Raw genomic sequence first — 27975 nt, 5'->3', positions numbered from 1 at the left:
AGGTGAAGGGAGAGAAAGAAAGATCGAAAGACTACAAATGGGCCACTGGTTGGGCCAGGAGAGTGTCAGGAGCTGCCTTGGATCTGAAGAGCAGGCCCAGAGCAGAGTGCTGGCCTAGCCACTGGCCCCTCGCTGTGTCCGCGGCCCGCTGGGCACAGGGCCTACGCCCCTCGAGGTGCCCTGTCAGTCTGGGGCTCCCTTCAGTATGAACACTACCTCCCGTCACAGCAGCAAAGGGCTGGGCAGGTGCAGCTCACCTTCAGGGTCGAGAAGTGGGATGATGCCTAGCTGACGTTCAGCCACGTCAAATGCATGCTCTAGGTTGTGTCGTGCATTGGAGTCCTTCAGCTTGTCGAAGTCAATCAGGTCAGGCCTGGGGGCACAAGGCCAGATGGCTAAGAGGCGGCGGCCACGGCATCCCCCACCTACAGGGCAGCCCCGGCATGAAGCAGACACTGGACAGACAGCTGGGGAGAAGTGAAAGGAGGAGACAGAAGCAGGGGAAGGGCAGCTGTGAGCACCAGAATGTGGGGAAGGGGCAGAGGGCATGCCTGGAATTTCCAGGAGGCAGGGAGGCTGAGGATGAGAGGAAGGACCAGGCGTTGTCCGCAATGTATCCAAACAGCGCAGGGATCCTATCCTCGGCCCTCTCCTCCCCCTTACCGGTGCTTGTGTATCAGGGCGTTAAAGGCCAGGCCATCCTTCCAGCTTGAGGTGAAGTTGGTGACATTGACCTGGGGGTAGCTGCACCCAAGAGAAACATTAAGACCTAAGAAAAGATTATTCTGGAGTTCCCAAAAGTGTATGAACTGAGGGATCAAGGCACTGGAGAGAAACAGATCTGTCCCTTCTCGAGCCCCCTTCAATCACAGACAGCAGCTAAGTCACATGAAGAGACTCCTCCATAAGGTGGGCCCAAGAGACTCACACCCACCGACACCACAGTCTGAGCCAGGCAACTCTAGAAAGGAATCCTGAATTCCAGGCCTCCAATAATCATGTCAGGATAGATTCTGTATCAGTTAGGCCAAAGCGGCTAGTGTTCTGGGTGATGGTGTGCGTGTCTCTTGGCTATGGCAGTACTTGGGGGAAAGCAAGAGGGTAGTGGGGAATGTAGTCATTAACTGGTTCCTAGGGCATACCCTGCTGTCTTCATCTGACACCACAACAGCAACGCATCCTTGGCCGAGCGCGTCTCACGACCCTCCTGAGTTTGCACAATAATGTCCTGAATCTAGGGGTGTGGGAACAAGAGAGGGGGGAATTAGATGTGCATCTGGCTCCATGCCTTTCTGCTCTCCCTGGGAAGCTTCCTCCCTCTCTCTTCCTTCTTAGCCACCTGTCTGCACTGCCAGCCCTGCAGCAACACCATGGTTTAAGGTCCTGGGTCCCAGTGGCCTGTTCCCCCGCCTTAGTTCACTGCATTAAGACAGGGACAGCCTCCTCATGTCAGAGGAGACAGCTCTAGCTCGATGACTCATGGGATACTGACAAGAAACAAGATGCCCCAAATCCTCCTCTGAAGAACAATGCCCTGCAAGGGACAACAGGAATACTGAAGGTATTGGATTTTGATTAGAAGCTCCTCTTGCCTTTTCATTCTCCTCAATTCTGCTGTTACCACTGTTTACTGTATGCACCCGAGACCCCCTGGATGAGCTCTTTGGTCTGCAAGTTGTGTGCTATCTTCTTCCTCCCTGCCCTTGGGACTAGATTCTTCCTATCCCCAAGCCAGCAGCTGGAAGGCCCTGCTTTCCTTCCCTCACACTTTCTAAATTTCCTTATAAGTAACGGACCTTGAATTTCAGGGTGGGAAGGGAAAGGTTTCTGATTGAAAACCGTGATATAGATCTTCTATACTGTTTTGGCAACTTCTGAATCGAACTATCTTAAAAAAAAAAAAAAGTGACACATGTTGACATGTTGTGGGAAATGGACAAAAGCAGATCCCCCAGCCGGACATCATCTCAGCTTCTAATTTCTATCTTCTCCCTGAAAAGACTAGACTGCTGTCTGAACTCACTCTGCATCTGTGAGCCATCACTGCAAAGGATGGTTACTTCTTCCTTCCTCCTACAGGTTCTGAGCCTCCCAGAATGTGCACGAACACTCACACTCCATTCACCATTTTATAAGATTCCTAAGCCCTGCCTGGCCCAGGGAGGCTCCCTGTACTCCCTCTGCCCCGCTCCCCCGGAACTCACCTGGAAGCGAAGGATGATGGTCCAGATGAGGCCCAGGACCAGGCGATGGTTGCCGTCCACAATGTCATGGGAGCCCATGTTTTCCAGGTGCACCCTCTGCTCCTTGAGGAACTGGAGGGCCTTATCTACATTCTCCAGGCAGTGAATGCGCATCTTTCCCTTCGTGGGCTTTGGCTGGGGGGACAGTATTGGCTCCGTGGGCATGGAGGAATGTCATGGTTACCCCAGAGGTAACTGTAGCCTGGGCCAACTCCTGTCATCAGCACCCACCCTCCGCCCTCCTGGCCAAACTCCAGCTCTCACGCTCACTCCTTGACACTCTTCAACCCCATCCTTTCTGCAAAGTTCAGAGGTTCCCCCTTCCCTGAGCACCCACAGCTCTGCAACTGTGCTGCATCAGTGCTATTTCTGGGTCTGAATGGGTAATAAATGACATTCAAAAGCCCTGACACAACAAATAGTTAACTGAGTACTTACTATGTGCCAGGCACAGTTCTAAGAACTATGAACTGCTGGTTGGTGATAAGAGGGGCTTTCTGTTGAGTGATTGATAATGGGGTCCATCCCACCAGCCAGCCTCTGCCCTTCCCACCCCTGAATAGCCCCAGTCAGAACTTAAGGGGGCCACCACTAAGGAGGAACCACATCATGTGAAGGGTTCCCAGTGGTAACTCTTCCTAGTGGTCTTTCAACACAGGATAAGGCACAGCAGCCTGGAGTTGAAAAAGCAACAGAAGAATGTGGTACATTTTCATTCAAACCCTGAAGATCTTAGTATTTCATCAGGTACAGGTATCACTTATACTTAGGGGAAACAAGGAAAAGAAGGTCCTGACTGATAGAACCAAGGTCATAATAGAAGTAACTAAGCAGGGCAGCCCCGATGGCCCAGCGGTTTGGCACCGCCTTCAGCCCGGGGTATGATCCTGGAGACCTGGGATCGAGTCCCGTGTCAGGCTCCCTGCATGGAGCCTGCTTCTCCCTCTGCCTGTGTCTCTGCCTCTCTGCCTCCACTCCCTCTCTGTGTCTGTCATGAATAAATAAAAATAAAATCTTAAAAAAAAAAAAAAAAGTAACTAAGCAAAACTCGAACCTTAATCTGGTTCTCCCTCAGAGGCAACATTACTGCACAGTGGGTCACAACTGAGAGGGCCTACATAAATTTCCACTTGTAAGAGTGACAGAACACATAGGAAAATATCTTCCATGCTTTTCTCTTGGTTTCAAGAAGGATGCAATTTCTCCAGCTGGGTTACAGAATCCATTCCAGACTGCATGAGGAGGCTGGGCGGGGGGGGGGGGGGGGGGGGGAGGGTCCGCTGCAGGCCAGACACAGATGCCTAGGCCCCAAGTGGAGAACTCAAGAGCTCTGTGTGGCTTTTGGGAGAAGCATGAAGAGGTGGGAATGGCCAAGAAACAATAAAGTCTGGTAAGAGGTCAGAGAACTCAGTAAGCCACACGGACATCTCACATCAGGAAGTAACAAAACCTTCCAAAAGAACAGGGAGAAACCTTGAAAGGCAGTGAGAAATGGAAATACCCCAGATGATGTCTTTTCTAAAGAGGAGACATAGCACCAGCCATGGGATTCAGGGAAAGGGGCCACAACGCAGAGAAGGACTTTACCAGGATCTCTCCGGAAAGCACCTCCAGCAGCTTGATGAGCATCCTTCCATCCCGCAGGTCCTTGTAGAGGTCAGTGATGCGGCAGGGCACACGAGCCAGGTTCGAGTTCACCCATTTTGTGAAGGTCTTCTTCTGAACAACTTCCCGTTCATCTGAGTGAGAAGCAGAGTCTTGGGTGAGGTGGCCAAGACGGGCAGTGTCAATGTGACATGTGACATGGAGGGTTTTCTCTTAATCCCAGGACCCCTCCAATCCTTGGCAGAGAGGGTTGAAGTATCTATTCCACCCCCTTCCTAGGAACATTTGTGATCAGAGTATAGCCTTTGGGCAACATGAGTCCATGTTCCATGACTGGAGCAATGAAGAGATAGCTTCCACCACCACATTCTGTACACAGTGGCTATGTGCCTCTAATTCAGCCACCTATTTCCTGTACCTGGCAGAAAGCTCTGTCCCACTGTACCAGCAAGCTCAGATTCCAATGCAAGGTTCACCCATCTATCTATCCAACAAACATTATTTCTGCCTAGAATGGTCTCTCTTGCCCATCCACTCTACCCCACCCCTTCTACCTAACTCCTATTTGTCCTGTAGGAGTCAGTGCTTCTCCAAAAAGCTTACCCTGACCCCTTGGCTAGGTTAGGCCTTCCTGTGTGTGCCCTGACCCCTGCATATGCATTTCTTATTTAGGTCTCACTTCACATTCATATGAGTTGAAAGCCTATCTCTCCTGCAAGGCTGTAGGTATCTTGAGCCCAGCGAAGTCTATCTGTCTAGTTTAATTCTACATCCCCTAGGCCTAGAGCCTGGTATACAGTTGGTGTTCCAGAGTTGAATTGTAGTTGACTGCACATTTATTCAGCTCCTGTTGTTGGCAGGCTTATGCTAGGCCTGATAATATATAAAAGTAAAACAAACTCCTTGAGGGGCTCCTGGTAGGGCAGAGAAGAATGATGAGCAAGGCAAATGGAATGTGAGATCCATACAAGGTGAGGGATAAAGGAGGCTTGAGCTGGGGACTATCCATGCTGAATCTCTCACCACCAGAACAGCAGGTAGGGGTTTCTCCATCTTCGGACCTGAGAAGCTGACATGACACCCCCACCCTAAATCAGCATCAGCCCAACCAGTTTTCTTACCCATGTTGTACCAGTTCAGAAGAGGTACCTCTTTGCACCTCTATAAAATAATGCTGGTAACCTGTCCAGTTAGGGCTGGGAGGTTTGAACCAGATGCTGGAGAGAGGGAAGAGCTGGGTAGCAGAAAGAGTGGGGGAGAGGTGGAAGGTAAAGAAGAGAGAGTGGCAGAAAAGAGAAACAAAGGGAGAGATGAGGGAAGGACAGGTGGATTCTTGCTCTGTTGGCCTTAGTGAAGTTTGTGGCAAAAGGCTTTGGGCACTTTGGTGCAGAAGCCAACCTGGCAGTATGGCTGGGCCTCGGCCATGGAGGATCCCCAGGGAGGGTGTGGGGGTTGGGCAGAGCAAGGACAGGCTCTGAGCAGCCTAGCCAGGAGGGATGTCAGTGCCCTGGGAGCAGACTAAATGTCCGCTCAGCTGAGCCCAAACCATGGAAGGATTGGCTTTTTAAATTATTAAATATCTGATTTAACAACAACAAAAAGAGGAACCCAGCCAGCAGGGCCTCAAGGGTATAATTTTGGCGGTTCCTGAGGCTCACAGCATCAAATTCCTTCCTACTGCACTGCTATTTTAGTGTTAGGAACTCAGACACTTTATTCACTTATTCATTCATTCAGCCAATGTTTACTGTGTCACCGCTAGGTGCCAGGCTCTTGGGGGAGGTGGGGAACTCAGGGACAGGAAAGACAGCTCTATCTTTGAGGCAGACATACTCTTTTATAAATATGATGAGTGCTGGTGTCTCATATAAAGAATTCAATGGCAGCCATCTAAATAAGACTTCCACGAAGAGGAAAAATACTACTACTGACTCTATAAGTTTCAAATATAAAATTAAAATGGCAATCCATCCATATTGGGCCGCTGGGCAAAGTTTCAGGGGGAAGACTCTCTTTTGTTGGCAGCAAATTAAACCACTTTCCCGATTTCAAGGACTGTTCAGTAAAATGTAACTAAAATTCCAATGATATATTGAACAGAAAGCAATTGCATTTATTCTGGGGCATGTCTAGAACCAGCCACAACCCCATGGTACCTTCCCTAGAGACCAAATCTGTTCGTTCAGGGACTAGTCCTTCCAACCAATTGTGGAGCTTTGACCAAGGGGCTGAAATTTTTAGGCCCTTTAGAGATGAATGTATTAAAAAAAAACACTCAAGTCCTTTCTTCCTTTCTTTTCTTGGTTTTAAGAATCCAAAAATTTCATCACATGGGTGCCAAAAGTCATTTATTTGTGCTTGACAAAGGGTAAGGAAGTGGTTTTAGCTGGGGACATGGGATTTAATTCTTGGCTGCTGGGCTGGCACATATAGTGGGCTGGTACAGATGGATCCTAACTTACCCTTAGATCTCCCCAGGTATCAACACACAAATGGAGCGTTGTGGACCCCAAAATGTTGGAGCTGTAGGTTTAGAGCTCAGACAGGCAGCTTCTTGGCTACCTTTTGCTTGGAGGCTAGGACACAATTGCCCAGAATCCCCAGAACCCTGAAACATTTTGCAGTGTTGAGACATGGGTAAGATTCCGAGAAGCTAATGATGATCACAAGGAGAGAAAAGGCCCAGGGGTGGGGATTAATTTCCATTAGCTGTTTGCTCTGGCTGCTCCACATCAGCATGCTCAGCACATTCACTCCTAGCATGGCAGAAGTATTTATCAGGAGCCTTCCCAATGCAGGAGCAATGGGTGGCCCAGGGCCAGCTGGGCTGGGAACCCTGGTGGTGTGGACAGGCTAGGGCAGTGGCCATGCTTTGGGTCTGCTGTCCCCAGGGGACCTGGGCCATCTTGCAGAGACCCTCCATGGAAAGGAGGCCTCAGCGAGGTGCAGCCAGGGGCCAGACCTTATTTCCAGACCCCTAACCCTGCCAGCACAGGAAAGTAAGCAAATCCACCGCATGCCCTGACTCAAAGCCACCAGAGCCTCAGAAAACCCTGGTGCTTCTGCTGTCCTCAAGCTTGGGAGCTCTCCATTCCTGCCTGTTTCTCTTCCTCTTCCTTTCCTTTCCTTCCCAGGCTGTGGCCATCCTCAATCCTCCCCAAGATATTGGGGCTGCTCCTAGAAAGTTCGCGTTCTTCTCTGACCAGCTAGCTAGAATGAGTGTCTGGACATTGTGACTGAGTGAGCTTTCTTTTACACTTCTTTTCAGAGGTTTGGTTTGAGGTCAAATCAAACCACAACACCAAAATGCAAATATTTATCTGCCAATAAGGGAGTTCATCCATGGAAAGTGTTTATTTATTTATTTTTTGTTTGTTTTGTTTTTTTTTTTATTTTTTATTTTTTTATTTTTATTTTTATTATTTTTTTTTTATGGAAAGTGTTTAAAACAGTACCTGGCCCACAGAAAACTAGCCATAGAGGTCATTATCACTCTTACCCATCACTACTACTATTATTACAATATGTAGGGTCCTGTCCTGGATGCTGTGGGGAGCACAAGGGCCTCTATCTTGTTGACGAAACAAGACAAAAATCCACAAGCAGTTAATTTTGCAACCACGCAAGAGTTAAAAGGCAGTTCATTTTAATAATACAAAAGCTGTCGCAAGGTGTTATTGGATTAATTATCAGATAAATGGCACATTCAGTAGATGGTCATGGGCCGAAGAGGAAAGAGGTCATTTCTAATTAGAGTAGTCAAGCGGGAGGGGAGGCAGGGTATCTCCTGAAGAAAAGACTTTGGATTGGCAGAGGAGGAGGGGAATCAGGGAGGTACAATGCTCCCAGCTAGAAGGCATGGAAGGATACAGCTTGTTTGGAGGCTGCTGAGTAGATACAGGTAAGAAGAAAACATGTGGAAAATAGATTTTTAGCTGAATATGTAAAGCTCTAAATGAAAGGCTAAGTTTAGATTTAATCCTAGAGGCAAAAGATACCATTGAAGGTATGACTGGATCATTTTCTGAAATACTAGTCTAGAAGGCCCTCAATGATAATTTAAAAAACAATGTTTCAGCTTAAAAAGAAGTGTAAAATCTACATAAAGAAAACATTAAAAGGCTCCTGAGGCACACAAAAGATTTGAACAAGTAGAAAGGCATCTCCAATTTTGAATAGGAAAACTCAATATCATAAAGTTGTTAGTTTACCCTAAATTAATCTATATGTTAAATATCATTATTATTTCAAGATTTTATATATTTATTCATGAGAGATGCAGAGAGAGAGAGAGAGAGGCAGAGACATAGACAGAGGGAGAAGCAGGCTCCCTGTGGGGAGAGCCTGATGTGGGACTTGATCCCAGGACCCCAGGATCCAACCCGAGCCAAAGGCAGATGCTCAACCACTAAGCCATCCAGGTGCCCCTAATTGAATATTTTAAATATATTTAAATTCTATAATTTGGGGGGAACTAGAGAAGCTGTGAGAAAATTCATTGGGAAAACAAAAAAGGCTAGGAAATTCCAAAAAGAAGAATGACAGCCCTTCCCAGGTTCTTTTTCTATCAGATAATAAAGCACAGTACAAAGGTACCATGATAAAACTGTGCTGCTAGAATATGAACAGACACATCAATGGAATAGAAATAGTCCCAAGCACAGATAGGCATTTGATATCTGATAAGGTAGTATTTCAAATATAAAGGGGAAAGAAGGATTATTAGGCAAAAAGTGTGGACAAAACCAGGTGCCACACAAGAAAAATTAACCTAAATTTATAACTCACACTCCAGAATAATTTAATTTGGGTAAAAACTGAAATGTAAAAATGAAACCATAAAAAATACCAAAACAAATCATGGTTGAATGGTTTTTGTTTTGTTTTGTTTTTAGAATGCTGGTATAGGAAAAGTCCTTTAAATAGGACACAAAATTCAAAAGCCATAAAGTAAAAGATTGAAAGTTCAACGATGTTAAAAAAAAAAGGGGGGGGGGATCCCTGGGTGGCGCAGCGGTTTGGCGCCTGCCTTTGGCCCAGGGCGCGATCCTGGAGACCCGGGATTGAATCCCACATCAGGCTCCCGGTGCATGGAGCCTGCTTCTCCCTCTGCCTGTGTCTCTGCCTCTCTCTCTCTCTCTCTCTGTATGACTATCATAAATAAATACAAATTTTTAAAAAAAAAGGCAAAATTTCTTATCCGAATTAAAATTTAAAAAATTTTTTGTGTGGGTTAGTACACTATAAGCAAAGTCAAATGACGAAAGATATTTGTAACTCACATCACAAAGGACCAATTCACTTAGGATATAAGGATACAAATTAATGAGGAAAAGGACCATACCATCAATCCAAGAGCAAAGTGGACATATGTTTGTGAACAAAAAGTTAACAAAATGTAAAAATCTCTTAAATGTGTAGAAAGTTGTCCAAGCTATTCATGGAAGTATAAATTAAAAGTTAAACATATACACAAAATTTAATAAGTGGTCTTTAATTAGTGTGAATACACTAATCATAAAAGACATTTTTGAGACAACTGGGAAAATTTGGACATTAAGTGAGTATTAGATTATATTAGAATTGATGTTAATTTTATTAAGTCTGCATTTTTGCCAGCACATAGCTTTAAGCTATGGGTAAAGCTAGGTATAATAGTGGTATTATGGTTAGGTGGGAAATGTTTTTGTTTTTCAGAGGTACATATTAAGGTGTTAGGAGTAAAATGTTGTGGTAATCTTCACTTTACTTTAAAAATACTTCAACTCCCAAAATGGACAAGCAAATATGGCAAAAAATGAACAGTTGTTATGTTTAGGTGATGATTCATTATACTTTCATCTCAACTGTATGTTTGAAATTTTTCATACCAAAAGTCAAAAAGTGCAATGACAGTAAATCAAGGCACTGTTTCACTTAGGTGGGCTTCCTTCAACTTCAACTTCCCTCCTCCCTTGGCAACAGCACACCTGCCACTGGTCCCACTTACTCTGGTACCTGTTTCACTTCCTGATATCATAGGCATCTGGGAAGTTATCAAAAGTCTTGGGTGAGGCTGTTTTAAAAATAAAAGTTTATTGTGCATTAGCTGTTCTTAGGCTATGGCTATGGTAAGGTTGAAATATCTTATCTACCATAATCACCCAGGTCTAGGCCCATCTATTCATTCCTGCCATAGCTTCCTATAAAATTCCTTGAGTGCTTCATACCTCCCTGTCTTTTTAAAAAAATTTTTAAAGAAGATTTTACTTCTTTGACAGAGAGAAAGAGAACACAAGCAAGGGGAAGGGCAGAGGGAGAGGGAGAAGCAGGCTCTCTGATGAGCAGGGAGCCCACGGGGCTCAATTCCAGGATCCTGGGATCATGACCTAAGCTGAAGGCAGGCGCTTAACCAACTGAGCCACCTAGACACTGCCTCTTTTATTTTCTCTCCCTCTTTTGTCTGTTAAAAATCTGCTCTCAAGAATAGAGAATAGCAACCTAAATATCCAACACAGAGGATTATATGATAATTTTGGCACATTTATAAAGATATTAATAAGGTTGTAGAAGACCATTCAATGGCAAGAAAGGATATTAGAATACATTTTAAGGGGAAGTTCATATTATAAAATTACATGCATAATATGAACTCATTTTGCAGCACTATATCCATTTAAAAATGAAAGCTTCAGCTAGATGTTGTTATAGCTAAGTGGTAAGACTATTGGTGACTTTTCTTTTTGCTTATCCATAGTTTCTAAAATTTCTGCAATGAATATGTATTCCTTTCAAAATAAGAAACAACAGATGTCATGAAGAAAAATAGGATATAAAACTCAAAAACCCTGAGGAATAAATGATGAAAAGTTAAAAAAGGTTTGTGTTTTTGTTTGTTTTTTCAGGAAGCCTGCATTTTTACCAGCACACAGCCCTAAAGTATGGCTAAAGCTAGGTGGTCAGAAAGGTAAGAGGGAGAAGAGGCACCACGAGAGGTCCATGTACCATGAGCCTCCACTTGAAACCAATCATTTAGTGTTGAGCCCTTTGCAGGTTTACAGCTTGGGATTTCTCCTTTTCATGCCAGGAAGCCAAGAGCTTAGGAAACCTGAGTGAGCAATACTTGAATTCCCATGAACTTGTAACAAACCTTGGAGATAAAGATGCTAATCCTATAAAGCCTAGCATAGGGGCAGACCCTCAGGGACATATCATAAATGTTGGTGGCACAAATTCTACTCTACAGTTTGGAGAGGGACTTTTCTTGCAACCAACCAACTTTCATCACACTAGTATTGTGAACAGCTAGCTAGCCTACAAGATCTAAAAATCTAGCCGTTGATTCTAAGAGAGAACCCTAGGATGCTTACTACATACCTGCAAAGGCAATAATAAAGCACATAAGACTGACTTTAAAAATGAGCAGTGTTGGGGCACCTGAGTGGCTCAGTGGTTGAGCACCTGCCTTTGGCTCAGGTTATAATCCTGGGGTCCTGGGATCAAGTCCTGTATCAGGCTCCCTATGGGAAGCCTGCTTCTCCCTTTGCCTATGTCTCTGCCTCTCTCTATTTGCCTCTCATGAATAAATAAATAAAATCTTTAAAAAATAAAAGTAAGCAGAGTTGAACACTAAGATGTTGGTTAACTAGACTGGGGTACGTTAATACAAAGGAAGACTATATGGCCATGAAAATGATAATCTGCATGTTTACTGACATAAAAAGATATTCACAGTATATTGCTGAATGAGAAAAAGTCTAAGATTATAATATTTTAGGTCATGTTTTAATATTTACACATTTATACACATAGTCGTGTATCTATAGGCTTCAAAATACCTGTATGGGTCATTAACAATGTCTCTAGTTTCCCCCTTTTTAAATCTATGTTTCTAATCTCCTCTATACTAAATATGTATTTTTGTGTAATAAAAATGTTTAAAGATATATAAGTATTCATCCAATTGTTTTAAACATAAAATAAGGTCTTTATATATAGTAGGAAAAGAAAGCAAGTTATTATAGGTCAGTTTAAATTTTTAAAAAATGTTTTTGAAGGCTAGTTTTGATCTGAGGTTTAAGGATGATCATGGTTTTTGAACAGCAGGGAAGGAAGGGGGGCTCTTATTCAAAGCCCTCAAGGTGGAAACTGGCAAATGTGTATGTGTGTGTGTGTGCGCACATGTGTGTAGGTACAGGTGTGCGTGTTTAGGGGGTGACGGTGAGAAGCAGTGAACTGACCCAGAGCAAAGAAGCTGAAGGGCAGTCTAGGGAATTTGAACTTTATACTCCAGGTAAAGAAAAGCCTGGAGGTTCTGAAGTAGAGAAACAGCTCACTAACAATTTGTTGGAGGACAATGCTTCTCACTGCCCTGTGTAAATGGGATTGGGCGAGGAGAGGCCAGGGCACCAGGTGGAGGCAGCTGCAGAAGTCTCTGCTTGAGGTGCCATGACCCCAACTGACACGTGAACCATGGAAATGAAATGACCAGAGCTGATGCGGACAGCCACAGAACAAGGCTCAGCTGGCCCACAGCAGGTGATAGCATTCAGAGGCTCTAAGAAGTAAAAGGGGATTCAGGGTTTTGATCCATAGGGCTCAAGAGACTATTGGTGGGAAAGAAAATGGGAAGGGCTGTCTAGGGTGGGATGCAAAGGAGGAGATTAATGCAGGTCATGTGTAGTAGCCCTAATGGCACTGGGAGGATCTGAAATCCCTGGCATTCTCTTCTGGCACTTCCTGCTGTGCAACCTCCCCCATCTATAAAGGGGCATGGGGATAACTTTCCCCTGCTTACTTCAGGGTGGATAAGGGTCAGGAGGATCATCTGGATAAAAAGCGCCAAGACCACTAAGCAGCTGTGCGAGCACCAAGCTCTGTCATGCATGCAGGTGGTGGCTGCAGGGAGAGATTACACCCACTGAGAACATGAGGCCGTTGAAGTCAAGATGATCCAGGGCTCGGGTTCAGCCTAGCCTTTATTAAACTGAGAGAATTTCTGGAGAATCTACTGATTTGCTAAAAAGGATCGATTCCCTTTTCCTAAGCCAGGAACTGAGGCCCCATGGCTCAGGGTAGAGGCATATGGTCAGCACTACTCTAACAGGTGGCTTCTTCCCAGGCTGCCAGAGCTGGAAAGGCTTTGTGCATCATCTGACTCAAGCCCCTTATTTTATGGGAGAGGAGCAGAAAAGTGACTCGGCTAAGGTCACCTAAGTTGGGAGAGCCCGTGACAGCAGCAAGAGGCCAGAAGAATAATAATGTGAGGATGGACCACTTCTCCCTGTCGAAGGCTACCAAGCTAGCTCACGCTGCCATCTTCTCCTTCCCAGGCTTTTGCACAGCCTCCCCACAACCTGTTCCCCTCTCTGAAGTCAGAGTGATATTTAAAAGCCCAGATGTAACCATGCCACTTCCCTACCAGAGCCCTTTGATGGGTGTGGGAGTGGCTCCATCCTTCTGGTCCTCTTCTGAAGGCTCCTGTCCTGAGAGCCTACAGCTCTCCCTGCTACAGGCTCCCACTCTTTGACCCTTCAACCCTGCTACTGCTTTGCAAATAATCTCCTCATTAAAGTCCTCAGCTACACTTTTTGCATTTCCTGCTGCTTCCTGCCAGGACCCTGAGGATACCCATGGTCTATAAGGCTCCTGTGATGTGGCTCCTGCCTGCCGCTCCCACCTCCACCCATCCTGCCCCCTAGCCCTCACTCCAACAAGCCCCACTCCCCCTTGGATGAATTATAAGCTGTAGGTTAGAAACTCATAGTTCTCAGTAAATCTTTACAGTATTTATCATGATTTATCATCATGCACATATGGCTCTATGTACAGAGACACATGTATGATTATTTGATCCACTTCCTTCTCGCTGGGCTGTAAAATGAGATCCCCTGTTGATCTGGTTTCCGAGTCTGAAGGCCAAAGGGTTTGGAGGCAAAATGCTCCCAGAGACTCAGCTGCTACCAGCTTCCTTGTCATTCCCTCTCAGTGACAGGATAAGAAAGGAAAATGAACAATTGCTACAGATGCTTGGAAACAACACTCCTGGCACCTCTTCAGGCAAGCAGCACGCAGCGGGCGCCCAGTCGGAGAAGGGGGAAATGGATACCGGCTGCTCTGGGAACCAGAAGCAGAAGCAGAGTCAAGGTCTGGTGTCACAGCCTGCCCTTGGGGATACAGCTGGCAGCCCACGGGAGTGTCCCAAAGATGGAGGAGGCTATTACCGTGGCTCACCCAGACTGCACGGCATGGGGAGGGAAGAATCTTATTATTAACCTCAGTGTATTAATATTTGAAAAGCATCTTCACAATGATAGATAGCAGTCACCGGAGCATGGGGACAGCCTTGGTTCTGCAAAGCATTCTCTGAGAGGAAGAACAGCTTTTACTGAGGGGGAGGGAGGACAAAGGGGGAAGGTGTTCTGTCCTGGACGGGGGAAACCGCCCCGGACTGCGCGGCACAGGCGGCGTGGGCCTCTCTCCTCGATCTGTCCGCACAGGGAACCAGCCGCTTTATGGGAGCCGCGGCGTCTCCGGAAGGAGGGGAAGCTCACAATGGCTGACCTCCCAGAAAAAGCTGCTGAGCCAATTATTTTTTCTTCTGACTGTATACTAAAATGATCGCCGATGATTATACATATTTCCACGAATAGTATATTTTCCCAAAATATAATCTCTACATAGAACTTCATCTCATGTTTTGGAATCTGAGAAGAAGACATTTAAAAAACCCCTCATTAGTAACCCCATCTTTGTTCTCACAGGTAGCTTAAGAGAGACAGTCAGACCATTAACACCTGATGTCTTGGTCTCCAGCAGCTGCCTGTGAACGTGTCAACTTAATAGGCTGCCAAGAAGCTGCTGAATCCCGGCGTCTGTGCCCACCCCCCGCCCGACACACACACACACACACTGTGGTGGAATCCTGCTCTCTGAAAGAAATCATTCACCCTCTGGACACAAAGCCCTTCTCAGGTAACTGGGGCACCTCTGGCACACCTGGAATCAGTGTCATCCTGGTGCAGGTGGGGAAAGAGGCCCAGGGAAAGGCCAAGCATGACCTTTTGCTGCCAAAGTCAGGAAGGAGCTCATACCACACTCTCTCTCGAAAGTTTCCAGGGAGCCAACGTGGGTGGACAAGGAGCAGCAGGGCCTGAGGGCTGCTGTCCTAAGGCTCTGATGGAACATCTGCCGGTCACAGAACTTAACCTTGGGACTTGGGCAAAGTGGGTCTGGAAGATGTTCAAAGTTCAAAGTGGCAGCAACTCTGTGCTTCAGAGCACAGGGACACAGCCTGCTGTGCACCTGCTGCCCTGTTGTGTTCTCTGAATTGTCCTCAAGCAACCTCACTACTTGACCTCATCTCCTGTCTAGCAAGATGGCTAGAAATACAGAATGCAGAAAGGAAAGGCACCTTTAGTTTGAAACATCCCTTGGATTCTGATTTAAAGGCAAAACCAGCATGGGCTACTCAAATTTGTGTGCTCTGTTTTCAAAGGATGGTTCTGTGTTCAATGGGCCAGGGTAGAGGATGAAGTGGCATGTGGGGCCCTTTCCTTCTCACAGATCTTCTCAAGGGGCCCTGGACTGCTTTCTGCACTGCAACCTTCCAGATGCCTCTTTGCTCTGAGGAGCTGGAAATCATGCAGTGGGTGGCACCTGGGAGGCCCAGATGCTGAGCTGAGTGTGTGGGCAAGGCAGGGGCAGACTAATGCACAAGGTTTCTGTTTTAGGGGGTACCTTTCTGTTGCACTCTCCCTCTCCCACTTGGGCCACATTGCCCTGAGGCAGTGTCCTCTCCCAAATCAGTAGGGTAGCCAGGTGCAAGGGGGGCACACAGGCCAGCAGAGGCCTCCTCTGGGATGAGGAGAGAGCATGGAGGGCAGGCTTTCTGGCTGGTAAATTCTCTGCAGCCTGCAGTGCCTCATCCCTCATCCAGACAGCCACAAATGTTTACCGAATGGCTCCCAGTATGAAAAGGGGGAAGGACAGGAAATGGGGTGTGAATGAAAATGAGGGTGGCTCTAGGAGACACTGGAAGCCTTTCTACTGACACATGAAGGCTGGAACCTCCTGGAGGGCTAGAACTTGAGCTTTTCAACTGCCCCCCTTCCTCTCATCTTTCAAAAAGTAGAAAGGTGCTAGAGGCGGTCATCAAAGTAGAGAACAACCCCTGTTCAGGAAGAAGCTTCAGGGCTACCCAGCACTTAACCCCACAAAGTGCTGTCACCTTTAAGAGGCTGATTCTGAGAGCTAACATCTGTCCAGGGACCCACTGGGCAAATGTTCCTCTGGACGCCCACTAGGGGTCACAGCCGAGGCTAAATACATCCCCTTGCAGGAGCCTTCTGCAACATTTTCTTGCCCACCTCCCCCTTGCTTTCACTCAGGCGGATCCACAGTGTTAAATCCAGTGATTCACTTGGACAGGTCAGGTATTTGTATACCAATGTGGCAGTTTCCACACGAAATAATGGATGGCTTGCCTATTTCAGTCCACGGAGGAAGATCTGGCAATGGTTTGACAGGCAGAATAGGAAGTATTTCCTTGAGAACTAAGAGGAAGTTGACTTAAGAGGAAGAAAAAAAATGGAGTCCAGTTAATCAACTGCAAATCTTCTAACCACAGGTCACTAAGTGGAGAAGGACCCAGAGAGGCTGCCACACCAGGAAGAGCATCTAACAAGCCTCATTGTCCTTTGGTTTCTTGGCCCTTCTAGGTCACTCACCTGATGGCAGAGACATGGCTGGGATCCTGGCTGGGTAGCCTTAAAAAGAAAGATCTACAAAGCATGGGGCTTCATCCCTGTGGGCACTGGGTCTCTGGGGACTGAGCTAAGAGCTCCAAGCAGAAGTATCAGCCGAGTTTCCCTGGTCCTTGGATCCTTCTTCGAACCCAGGCCTTCTAAGACAAAGGAGGGAGGGCTTAAGAAGGAACAAAGTGCCTAGGAACAGGCCAAGATAATTGGGACAATGACTGAGCTAACGATCCTGAATGTCTGAAGTTAAAAGAAAGGACAGAAAGATATTACTAAGATTTCCTATAAATATTAACATTCACCTAGTATTTCATTACTAATAAAAAACTTTCATAAACTTTATCTCACTTGACCTTTACAACACTCTTGTGAAAGTACTACTGTCTGCATTTCATAAAACAGGAAATTGAATCAACCATCCTTCACGGCAGTAGCATTAGAAGTGGAATCAGGACTCGCATCTGGGTCTTGTGACATTTTTCTCCTCACCTCAATTTTGGACCTTCAATTTTGGAAAGAAAAGGCCAGACCAATCTCTCCAACCTTGGCACATATACCTACAAAGCAGATGACCACCATCTTGTAAGAAAAACAGGACTGAACACCTTCCTTGCTGTAATGGTCTTAGGTGTTGGGGAGTGACTGAAATGAGAGGTACTTCTGCTTCCTTTGCCTCTGTGGAAACACTGACCCCTGCCTAGGCTGACGAGGCAGCCCCAAAGATAATACTGAAGAGAAAAATATCAAGAATTTAAAACTGGGGGAACCTGGCAGCATGTTTCTCTGCTCTGCCTACCCACCAGAAGGGGTCCATCCAACCTCTCTACTTTGGACCCTCCCAGAGCTTTGGCTTCTCCCACAGGTCACTCAGGATGGACTCTCAGGAAAGTCAATAGACTGCTTAGGTTTGTTTTTAAAATCCTGAATGGACCCCAAACTTCCATGGTTATCTGCTAGCCAGATGTTCTAAATCATTGATGTCCAGGCATGCAATTCTACACTCTGTGGTCCCCCACCCCCACCCCATCCCTGGAGGACACTACAGATTCTCCAGTAGATGAGCAGCAAACTCTTGGTAAGATATAGGCAAGGTGCGTAGAGGCTCTTTCCTCATCAACCTGATCAACCACCAGTTCCTCAACCTGTTCATCAGACCTGGCTGCCATTCATACAGTCTGACCAGATGGAGCTGTGCCCCACCTGTGTGTCAGGGTGTCACACACCCTTCGCTTCTGGGGCCTTCTCCACAAATGAGTCCCTGATTCTCCCTGCGCCTCCTCCTTTGCTCTTGTGTGTCGTTTAATTATGTGACTTCTTTACAGTTCTTCTCTAATTCTACTTGTGCTAATTAATTATGAACATTGTTCATTTTCCCTAATAGATCATAAACTCCTTAGAGACAGATACTATGTTGAATTCATCTCTGTGGTTTCTTCTCCCCATTTTCATGTCCGGTTGGGGGTTTTAGCTTTACACATAGTAGGAGTACAATAGATAACAGTTAAAATGGAATTGACCTTGGTGTCTTAAAAAATGAGGTATCTGTGAGACATATGAAAGGATCCCTGCACAAAAGACAGTACCACTCTGCACAGTATCCTTTGACAAGACTTATGGAGCATGGTTCCCCCACCACCACCTTGATCACCAGGATCACCGCAGCCAGGCTCAGCTGGCATAGAGATATGAAGAAGACAAAACCAGACTGGCAGAGACAACGGTTCCTAGTTTGCTTATTTCAAGAGGTAAAGATTACATAAGCAAAGCAAGGGATTGGTGCTGTTTCCTCAAGGGAAATCAAGGAAGGACTTTTTAAGGGTAGGGAATGGGGAGAAGGGGGTGAAGGGAGAAGAAAGGGATTTTCTTACAAATAACCAGGACACAAAAGCTGATGGCTGAGACCTGAATGGATTCTCCATCATGACAAGGGACTGAAACACCCCCATTTCTTTCACAGAATAGGAGGCCCAGACACTCCTAAGGTGAAAGGCCATTATGGTCCCAGAGGGGCCCTAGGGCCCTGCTCATGACTCAAGGTCAGCTGGAGACAGAGGCACCTGGGAGCAGAATAGAGGGAGAAAAGGTAGAAGAGTACTACCAGGAGCTTCGGATAGGGCTATTGAGCAATGGGGCACCAGGAGAACTGCTCTAGAAGGTGCTTATGGGAGAGGTTAGGTCCTTCTTATAAGGTGAAGATGGGGATAATTGATGATAGGGAAACAAATCTGATTTGAGTAAATGACTGGTGGAGCAGGTGATGGAATCTACCTCTACCCCTTCTACACACACACTATCCCACAGAATTCAAACTGTCTTTGTTGGCCAAGGACTTAGCGCCAGACCATAGCTAGCCTGGGTCAGGATTCAGGGAGGCAATGGTCACAGGGGCTGGTGGGGGAGAAAAATCCCAAGAATAGATCTCAGCTAACAGGGTGGAGGAGAAACCATTTCTATTGGAAACTTAAGTGCTCTCTCTCTCTCTGTCTCTCTCTGTCTCTGTCTCTCTCTCTCTCTCTCTCACACACACACACACACACACACAGAAATCTATTATGAACCTGCTAAGTAAAAATCTAATTCCAGTTTAAGGATAAGAGGTTTAGTAGAGAAAATCCTGCTTCCTAAGCCAGTGTGGGGAGGATGTTATCTGTTCTCAATTTCCTATCAAATCACTCTTTTCTTTTGAGACCACAGAAAAGATGATGATAATTTCCCTAGCCAGGACCAGGCAGGAGACTGAGGTGCATAATGAAGCCCCATGTGCCTCTACCTGGCCATCTAGCCCCTCCGACACTCCTTCACCCAGACTTCCTCTTAGTTCTGACTTTGACCACAGGTCATTCAGGATAGAGACAGAGGGTAAGGCCTATCTTGCTGCCAAGATAGGCCACCTGGGATCTTTTTCTCACTTCCCACCTGGGATGAAGTGAGGGATGCATGTGAGCAGAGGCTGCCTGAGCCTGTGCTCCCTCCCAACAGAGCCAGGTCTTTCTGAGCCACACAAGCATATCTCCATCACCTCCCTGCCAGGGCTCAAGCCAGTGCACATAGAGGACTGACCCTTGGGATTGTGAGACCCGCTCCTCTAACCCCCACGGCCCCAAATGGTACCTGCCAAGGCCTTGATCCGGGACCTCTCAAAGAGCCTGGCTGAGCTGTTGTCATTATCCAGCTCATCGTCCGGGGCATCCCAGCGGGCATTGATCCGGCTGTATGGTGGCTGGTTGCCCACGTTTTCAAACTCCGTGGCCGATGTCATGTTAGCAGGCTCTCAGCAGTTTCGCCTGCCTCAGTCTTCATGGAAGGGTCCCTAGGGGGGACAGCAACACAGTCAGAGGGTTAGCTTCCCCCCTTGGACTTTTTCTCAGGGGAAACTTATTCGGAGCATCCAACAGGGGTGGGTCCTTGCAGGAGCGGCACACCATGCCAGCTGCTGGGCCATGCTTCCCACCCGAGGTCTCTGGATTATAAAATATTGCAGCGGCAGCAGCAGCAGCCGCCACAGGAACGCGACAGTGGCGGCGGGGATAGAGAGCTGCATGCAGAAAGGGTCAGGATGGCCAGCAGGTGGAGACGTCAGTTGCAGCAAGCCTGCTTCCTCCAAACCTGCTGCCACTGGCAGCTGTGGGAGCTGGAGCTCCGGAGCTGGGAGAGGGGTGGCTCTTCTGGGAGCCAGGGGCTGGATAGGGTGGAGGATAGAGAGGGGCTGGGAGGCAGGAGAGCAGCTCCACCCTTTGGACTGGGGCCAGGACCAAATCTGGAGGGGAAGTGGGGACAGGAAGGAAAGGTGAGAAGCTGGAGGTTGGCTGAGTCCCACTCAAACATGGATCAGTGGGGAGAGAGACAAATGTGAGATGTGCCTAAGGCCACCAGCCCCAGCAGCTGTGCTGGAGAAAGTAGACTCTTCTCAGAGGCTGCCCAACATCCCTCCCAGTGCTTTCCTAGCGGCAAATACTTAGAAAGCCGAGCTCTTGGTTTTGCCTTCTCTAAGTGCAACTAGGCATGTGGACAAGGTCTTCAGTGGAATCCCAAGTCCGACCAAGGAGCCCAGATGAGCCTGTGGTCCCATCAAGGCCATCAGTGTGGTGGGGGTGGTGAGGGCATCTCACACACGGTAGAGCCACATGTGTTCTCTATGCAATGCACATGGGCATCAGGAACACTGTGTTCTCCCTCCCCTGTCATTTGTAATGTTTCCATTCATTTATGATTAATTCAAATATGTACCAAAGCCCAAGTCGAGGGCAGGCACTGTGCTAGGCAGAAGTGCCTTGTCCTTATGGAGTTTATACTCTGGCAGCAAGACACCCAATTAAATAGGCAATTATAGTAAGGTATGATGCATACCACCACTAGGAAAGAATGAGGAATGGTGGGGGACTTGTGGCAGGGGCTGGATGTCAGGGGAAGGGAAGCGTAAGCTGGTTCCTAAAGGGAGCTTAGAGGCATTCTGTGAAGGGATAGAGGCAAGGACAAGTCCAAACAAAGGGGATAAAGAGCAGGTACAGAGTTCTGAAGGGGAGAAAGAACATGGCAAAATTTAGGAACCTTACAATGTAACTAGAGGGTGAGGGCAGGGTCAGGGAGACAGGGGGACAAGAGGCTAGAGATGCAAGGCTAGGTCCTGAAGGTCTTGGGCCTTTGGAAAATGACGCTTTCTTTTAGCTTTAATTTCCTCACCAATACCTGCCTTTTTAGGCATCTCCTGAGGAAGCTAAAGGGATTCTGAAATCAAGTCTATAAGACCCAACAGGGAGCCCAGAGCCTTCCCATCCAGGAGAACAAAAGGGGTGGGGGTGGGGAGGCCATGAAGCAGAAGAATGACAAGTGTGAACAAACAGTGAGCTGTGGGGCAAACCACTCTCTCCATGAATGTATGCACACACACACCACACTCACACATTCATATACACACCCCCCAACACACACACATACCCGAACATCCTACGCATGGACACACACATCTAACATACACACTCACACACCCGAACAGACATATGCCTGAAGAAGAAACGATGGCAGCTCACCAACCCAAGCGTAAATGCAATGCTGTCGCCCTTATTTTTCAGATACAGAATCACTTCAGACTCCTTTCTCCCCGGTCTGATTAATCAATCTAGCCACATCCCTTTGAGGTAAGACAGGAGCCAGAATTATCCATCTTAATTGCATGAGGAAGAAAAGCAAGGCCTCACACTGGACGAAGCCTCCCCAAGGTCATCTAGGGAATTATTGCTACGGTTAGGGCTAATGGCCAAACTGCAGCCCAGTTTATCCCCCTCTACTGGCAGATTTTAGGGAAGGAGAGGAGATTGAGGTGGGAGAAGAACATGACACAAGGGGACAGAGGGCATTCCTCGGCTTCCAGGACTCGGCAAAGGTGTTTGCTTCTCAGGGAAGAGGAGGTGTAGGGTGGGGAAGCCTGTCATTACCCCACAGTGCCCCACAATGCCAGGCCTGTGCCCAAGAACACCCTCGTCCCTTAGCCAGCCTGTCGTCTTCCACAAAGGGACACACTACTTCCAGGGCTGAGATTTCTCACTCATCAACTGGTTCAGGCAAGAGCTGGGAAGATTCCCTCCTCCCCTTGCTTTCCCCAGCTTCCCTGAAGGGGAGCTACTGCTGGCTCCCAGCTCCGAGCAGGAGAGAGACTGACAGCCTGACCAACCTTGTGCTGGGCTGCAGGCCTGTCCAGTAGCCTCTGAGAAGGCCTGAGCTGCCAGACGCAGGAGGTGAGGTAAGAGCAGATCCTGCTTGCAGGAGGTAACTGGACCCTGGCTCTCCTTCTTGTCTTGGGCTATTTTTAAGAGTGGCTGAGAGAGGCTGGGCCACAGGGCTGGGGGTTGGGGGTGGGGTGGGGAGTGAGATTACCTTTGCCATGGCTCCGTAAATAAGTCTGCCCCAGAAAGATGAGCCTGAGCAGGCACACCAGCAGGCCCAGCATTCAAGACAAGATTGATGGCCCCGGGTGCAGAAGAGCAGCCACTAGACAGCAATTCATTCTGCTTAAAAATGCCAGGTCTCCTGCTGCTGTGGCTCAGAGAAGGAAGCAGCCAGGTAGTGACTTGGCTGGGAACCTGATAAAGCACATGTGTATGTCTAAATATACAAGTCTAAGGTTTTGGGGGGGTTTTGTCTTGTTTTTGGAACATCAAGTCCCTGAAGAAGACCATCAAAGGGAGAAGATTCAGAAACTAAGGGGAAGCCCTCTTTGTCCTGCCTCAAACATGTGCCCATCCCAGTGGACTGCCCAGACGGCATTTCATCAGAGTCAAGCGGAGGGTGTGTGCTCAGTGGGTCAGCAAGGGGAGAATCTCGGGGAATCAGGTGTGACAGACAGAAGAAAAGAAAATCTGAAAACAGGAAAGCTGCAGGATGGTAATTCCAGGAAAACAAAACAAAAGCAAAAACAAAACCCCAAACAATGCCTAAAACCAAATTTGACCCAGAGCTTTCCCAGCATCACCCATGTCAATTTACATTACTGTCATAGTACGCCTTTGAAGGCCTGGCAATAAAGAAACCAACATGAGTGAAGAGAGTATGTCTGTGGGAGGCTCATGGTGGAAACATCTAACCAAATGGGTAGTCATAGGAAGGATACTTAAGTTTATATCTGAGGGGAACCTGGAGGTCAGATAATCCCATCACACTTTTAAGGATATAAGTCATCTATGCATCTAGAACGGCCTTCCACAAGCATGGAAGACAACAAGTATGTGGCTAACATTTGGCCTTAAACAGCCTGTCACTCCCCTGCCAGCAAACCCAGGAGACAGGGCATGAGGAGCAGGTCCTTGCCCTTTCACTCCCCAATTCACCCTCAAGCTCCTAAGAAGTCCTTCTCCCAACCCACCAGACCCTCGTCAAAGCATAGGTGAGTCTTCTCTGCCTGTGTGACTCTGCGCCCAGGAAAGCCCACCTTCTCTGTCCATCTACCTGCCTCCTGCGATGGGACAGGCCTATCTCCAAATGCACAGTCCAGAGGTTTACCCTCACCTTCTGAGCTTCTGCTATTCCCTAATGCCGGCTTATATTTTGATCTGGGTGGGTTCCTAGAAGACTTGCCCACAGCTCAGTACAGAAAAGCTCATCTGATCGTCGAGGGCACTCACTCATAGAAGGAGGGCCCACTTGGTAAACGGATTTCACAATTGTACTGCCAAAACCCGTCCCACAGTGTGCCCAGGACCTCATCTGCTTCTGAGATCAGGTGTTAGGCCTCAGCATCTCAACCTCATGTGCTTTGCCCAGTGAATCCCTGGGGCAGCCGGGAACCCAGGCAGTGGTGGCAGAGGTGGCAGTGGCAGCAGGAGCTTCCCCCCACCCCCCCCCCCGCCCCCACAGGAACCCTAGCTAGAACTCACTTCAGTCCTCCTCCCGCACTGAGCAAAAGAGGAGGAACGTGGTGCTCTTTCCTTCCCCACCCTGGCTCCTCTTCCCTGGGTGGCACAGGTGAGAAGCAAATCTTCAGGACTGGGAAATGGGGCGAAATACAGAGTGATGCCTTCACGGGGTTACAAATCTCAGGCTGTTGCAACAGCTTCCATGCAGTCTTCCTTCAACAGAGAACTCAGACTCATTCTACCTTTAATCTTCTCTCTAGCGGTAAGGTTGGACTCTTCCTCTGCTTTCTATCTTGTCCTGCCCCTTAATGCTACTCCAAACCGGCTTTTAACATATTTTGGTACTATGGCAACCCAGGTCAGGAGATTAAATCCTGAAGTTTCCCTGGTAACTTTTCTGCCAGTGCATTTACTAAAACAACATCCTCCTACTCCCTCTGGTAGTAATCTCACTGCATATTCACAGCTACCTTAAAGAACATACTCACTAAAATAGCATGAGAACCAATGAGACGCCCAGTACAGAGTACACTACCTGTACCTCAAATCCTAACCTCCTGCCCACCGCCAAGCTCTAGCCTGGCACCTCCATCTGCCTACCAGGTATCACCACCTAGAAATTACAGCTTAGTCTCATTGTGGCTAAACCTGAGCACATGGCTCCCAGGACAGAACAGGGGAATTTTAGGATCCCGAGGTGACAGTGAGGCCCAGCGAGGTAAGCATGCCACCTGTGGGTGACCTTTCCAGCAAATGGATATCACCAGCAATACCTGGACCAAGCTGCTTCCTCTCCCCAGAGCACACTCTGCTTTTCCACACTTTGCAGTTCCCATCCCCAGCTGCCCTGGCTGCCAGTTCATGAGTAGCAGAGTATACTTCTGTGTTCTTCAAGTGTCAAGATTCCTGTCCATGGTTGCCACTGTCAGGCATGCCCATGCATTTGCAATACCCTGGCCATTCTGGTCCACTGCTTACCCAGACCCTTCTGCTCCAGTTTCTGTCACCAGGCAGGGACTCCAAGTCCACATGTTACAACTTGTCCACTCTCATCATGGAAAAATCTCTGACCAAAACCTGACTCCAGTTATGCTGCAGCTGCTGGAAAGGGAGTGGGAGCATGGTGGGATCATGACCCCTACAGTTCTTAGAGGGATTTGGTTGGGGAACAGGTGCAACTCAGTGTTGATATAGGGAGGGATTGCCACCTCAGCCCTCTATCTTAATAGCATCTATCAGCACCTCACATCCTACACAGAGGCAAATGCCCACTGGGAATGATTAAAGGAGACAGGAGAGAAGGTACTCTTAATATACCTCATTTTCAAAGACTATCCTGCATTGCCCAATGGGCTCAATATCTACATTTATGGAAAGCTATTACAACCCAGTCCTACCTCTCATCTTTTCCAATTCACTTCTTTCAGGATAGCCACTGGCCTCCCCTCCCAGAATAAGTAATAGTCTGTGGCAGGTGAATTAAAAGTTGAACTCCCAATTTCTCTTCTTCCATAAAGACTTTTCCAGAATACCCACAGTGCCCTCTCTCTTAAGAAAATTGTCAGGGAGGTAGTAAGGTCTCAATGTTGGAAGTAGTTAAGAATAAGTTGAAATAAATCAATTTGAAATAATTGTTGAGATATTTCTAATGTGGTAATTGATTCAGAAAAAAATCAAAAAATAAAATAAAATAGATAGGTTAATGGAGAACTATAACAACAGAATCAAGTTTCCAACACTTGAATTCACTGATGAAACTTAGTATCACTAGCAATAGATACTGCATGTCTCCTGATGTGATGCAGTATATCATGACCAAAGATATTGTTGCCAAAAAGTTGAACCTCAATCTGATCAATCTTTAGAGTTAAGTTTCCCTTTAGAAATTATAGCAGACAGGGCGCCGGGGTGGCTCAGTCAGTTAAGCATCTACCTTCAGCTAAGGTCATGATCTCGGGGGTCCTAGGATCGAGCCCCATATCTGGCTCCCTGTTCAGCAGGGAGTCTGTTTCTCCCTTACTATCTGCCCCTCCTCCCTGCTCATGCTCTCACTCTCTCTCCCTCTCTCTCTCAAATGAATAAATAAAAAATCTTAAAAAAAAAAAAAAGAAATTATAGGAGACCAAAGGACAAGTTAAATGACAATATGAGGAAGAGACAGATCCACAAGCAGAGACATTCTGCAGACAAATGATTCCATTTCCTAAACAAGTCAATGGCATTTAAAACAAACAAAAAAGTAGGCAAAGAGTAGAGACTACTATAGATTAAAAGAGACTTAGGAGGGCAGCTCTGGTGGCTCAGCAGTTTAGTGCTGCCTTCAGCCCAGGATGTGATCCTGGGGACCCAGGATCAAGTCCCATGTTGGGCTCCCTGCATGGAGCCTGCTTCTCCCTCTGCCTGTGTCTCTCCCTCTCTTCCTCTCTGTGTCTCTCATGAATAAATTTTAAAAATTAAAAAAAAATAAAAGAGACTTAGGAGATGTAATAATTAATGTAATATGTACCTTGTTTGGATCTTGAATCAAATGACTATCAAAAAACATTTTTGAGACAACCAGGGATATCTGAATTATAGACTCAATATTGGATGATAACCAGAAATTACAGTCAATTATGTTAGGTGTGATAGTGGCATTGTGGTTTTCTAAGAAAATAAACATTTTTCAGAGAAGCTGAAGAATGTAGGGGGGGACAGGACATGTCATCTGGGATTTGCTTAAATATGCTACAGCAAAGTAGGAAGCAAAGATTAGGAAATCCCTAATAACTGTTGATTTGGGATGATCGACACATGTGGGGGTTCATGATACTATTCTCTCTGCTTTGGGTATATGTTCGAAAATTTGTACAATAAAAATGTTCATTTATCATCAAGCTTAATTTTTAATAATTTTATTTTAAAAGGTCATATGCCCTAAGTACAACTGGAACTTAGAATGAAAGTCAACCCCTTACTATGGCCCTAATGCCCAGCATGGTCTGGCTTCTGCCTCCCTCCCCAAGCACATCTCCCCTTACTACATACAACCTGCAAGCCTTTCAGGTCTTCTAACTTGCCATTTTTTCCCCAGTTCAGGCTCTTGTGCATGCTGTGCCCTTGGTCTGGGATACCTTTTGGAGTATCTTTGTATGTCTGGCCCTTTAAGGTCTCCTCTTAGATATCATCCCCTTTAGAAGTCCTCCCAAGCACTCTTAGGTAAATCCTTTATCAGCTTCAGTCTGAGTACCCTGCTTGACCCCTTCCTAGCACTCAACATAATAGTAATTACTCATACATCTGTTAGTTTTTGTTTTTGCTTCTCCCTGCCTCGACTATAGGTTCCTGCAGGCAGCAGCCACGTTAGTCTTATTCATTATTATATTCCAGTGCCTACCATTTTGCTTGGGACATATAGGCACTGAATATTCTCTTCTTCCTAGGGACCTAAGCTCTGGGGCTTCTTTAACCCCCTCTGTCCCATCATATTCCTTGATCTTACTCATTCAGTTATCCCATTTAGGTGTATTGGGCACTTATTCAATATTTATTTATCACCAAAGCCAGTCATTATGCCCTGTAAACTGTCTTCCTTTCATTATTCCTTTCTGTTCTAAAGCTTCCACTTTACTTCAGGCCCTTAAGACTTCCCACCTGGACTTTATAACAGTCAATCTCTGTCTAAGCTTGGCCCCTTCAATCCATCCTGCATGGCCCTTCTCATGACGATATGCCTCTACTCTGTAACAAGTCTATCATACACAGTCTACCAAAGTCCTACACTATCCAGTGCTGAGCTCACACTTTCTTTTATGCTAACTCGGCTCCAACTAGGAGGATATACGTGTCCACCAACCCTCACACCATGTCAGGTGCCTCTATAACTTTGTGTCACATTCCATATGCTGAAATTTAGGCATCATCCTTTCTTCTGTCAATTTAAAACAGTTTCCAAACATTTAGAAATACAATACAACATATTCCTAGAATCTGAATGAGGTCACTTTTCCCCTCCTATCCCACCCCATGGATTCTCAACTGCCTCTTCATCCAGGTGCAGAGGAC

General features: G+C 46.8%; 1 protein-coding gene across 2 annotated transcripts in view; it reads right to left on the bottom strand.

Annotated features, from left to right (window-relative positions):
* Positions 1-27975, bottom strand: part of SPTB (spectrin beta, erythrocytic) — a 123098-nt gene that overhangs the window by 46552 nt on the left and 48571 nt on the right. For both annotated transcript variants that reach the window (XM_041757692.1, XM_041757693.1), the window contains exons 2-7: positions 19697-19895; positions 3831-3982; positions 2205-2378; positions 1143-1234; positions 664-744; positions 258-373 (exon numbers count right to left, since the gene is read on the bottom strand). In XM_041757692.1, the coding sequence (XP_041613626.1) occupies positions 258-373; positions 664-744; positions 1143-1234; positions 2205-2378; positions 3831-3982; positions 19697-19844 (763 nt within the window). In that variant the 5' untranslated portion in view covers positions 19845-19895. The remainder of the gene's footprint in view (positions 1-257; positions 374-663; positions 745-1142; positions 1235-2204; positions 2379-3830; positions 3983-19696; positions 19896-27975) is intronic.

The sequence above is a fragment of the Vulpes lagopus genome, chromosome 6 (assembly GCF_018345385.1).
Source record: "Vulpes lagopus strain Blue_001 chromosome 6, ASM1834538v1, whole genome shotgun sequence".
Lineage (NCBI taxonomy): Eukaryota > Metazoa > Chordata > Mammalia > Carnivora > Canidae > Vulpes > Vulpes lagopus.
Note: the sequence above shows the minus strand (reverse complement) of the source record. Positions and strands in the feature narration are given on the sequence as shown.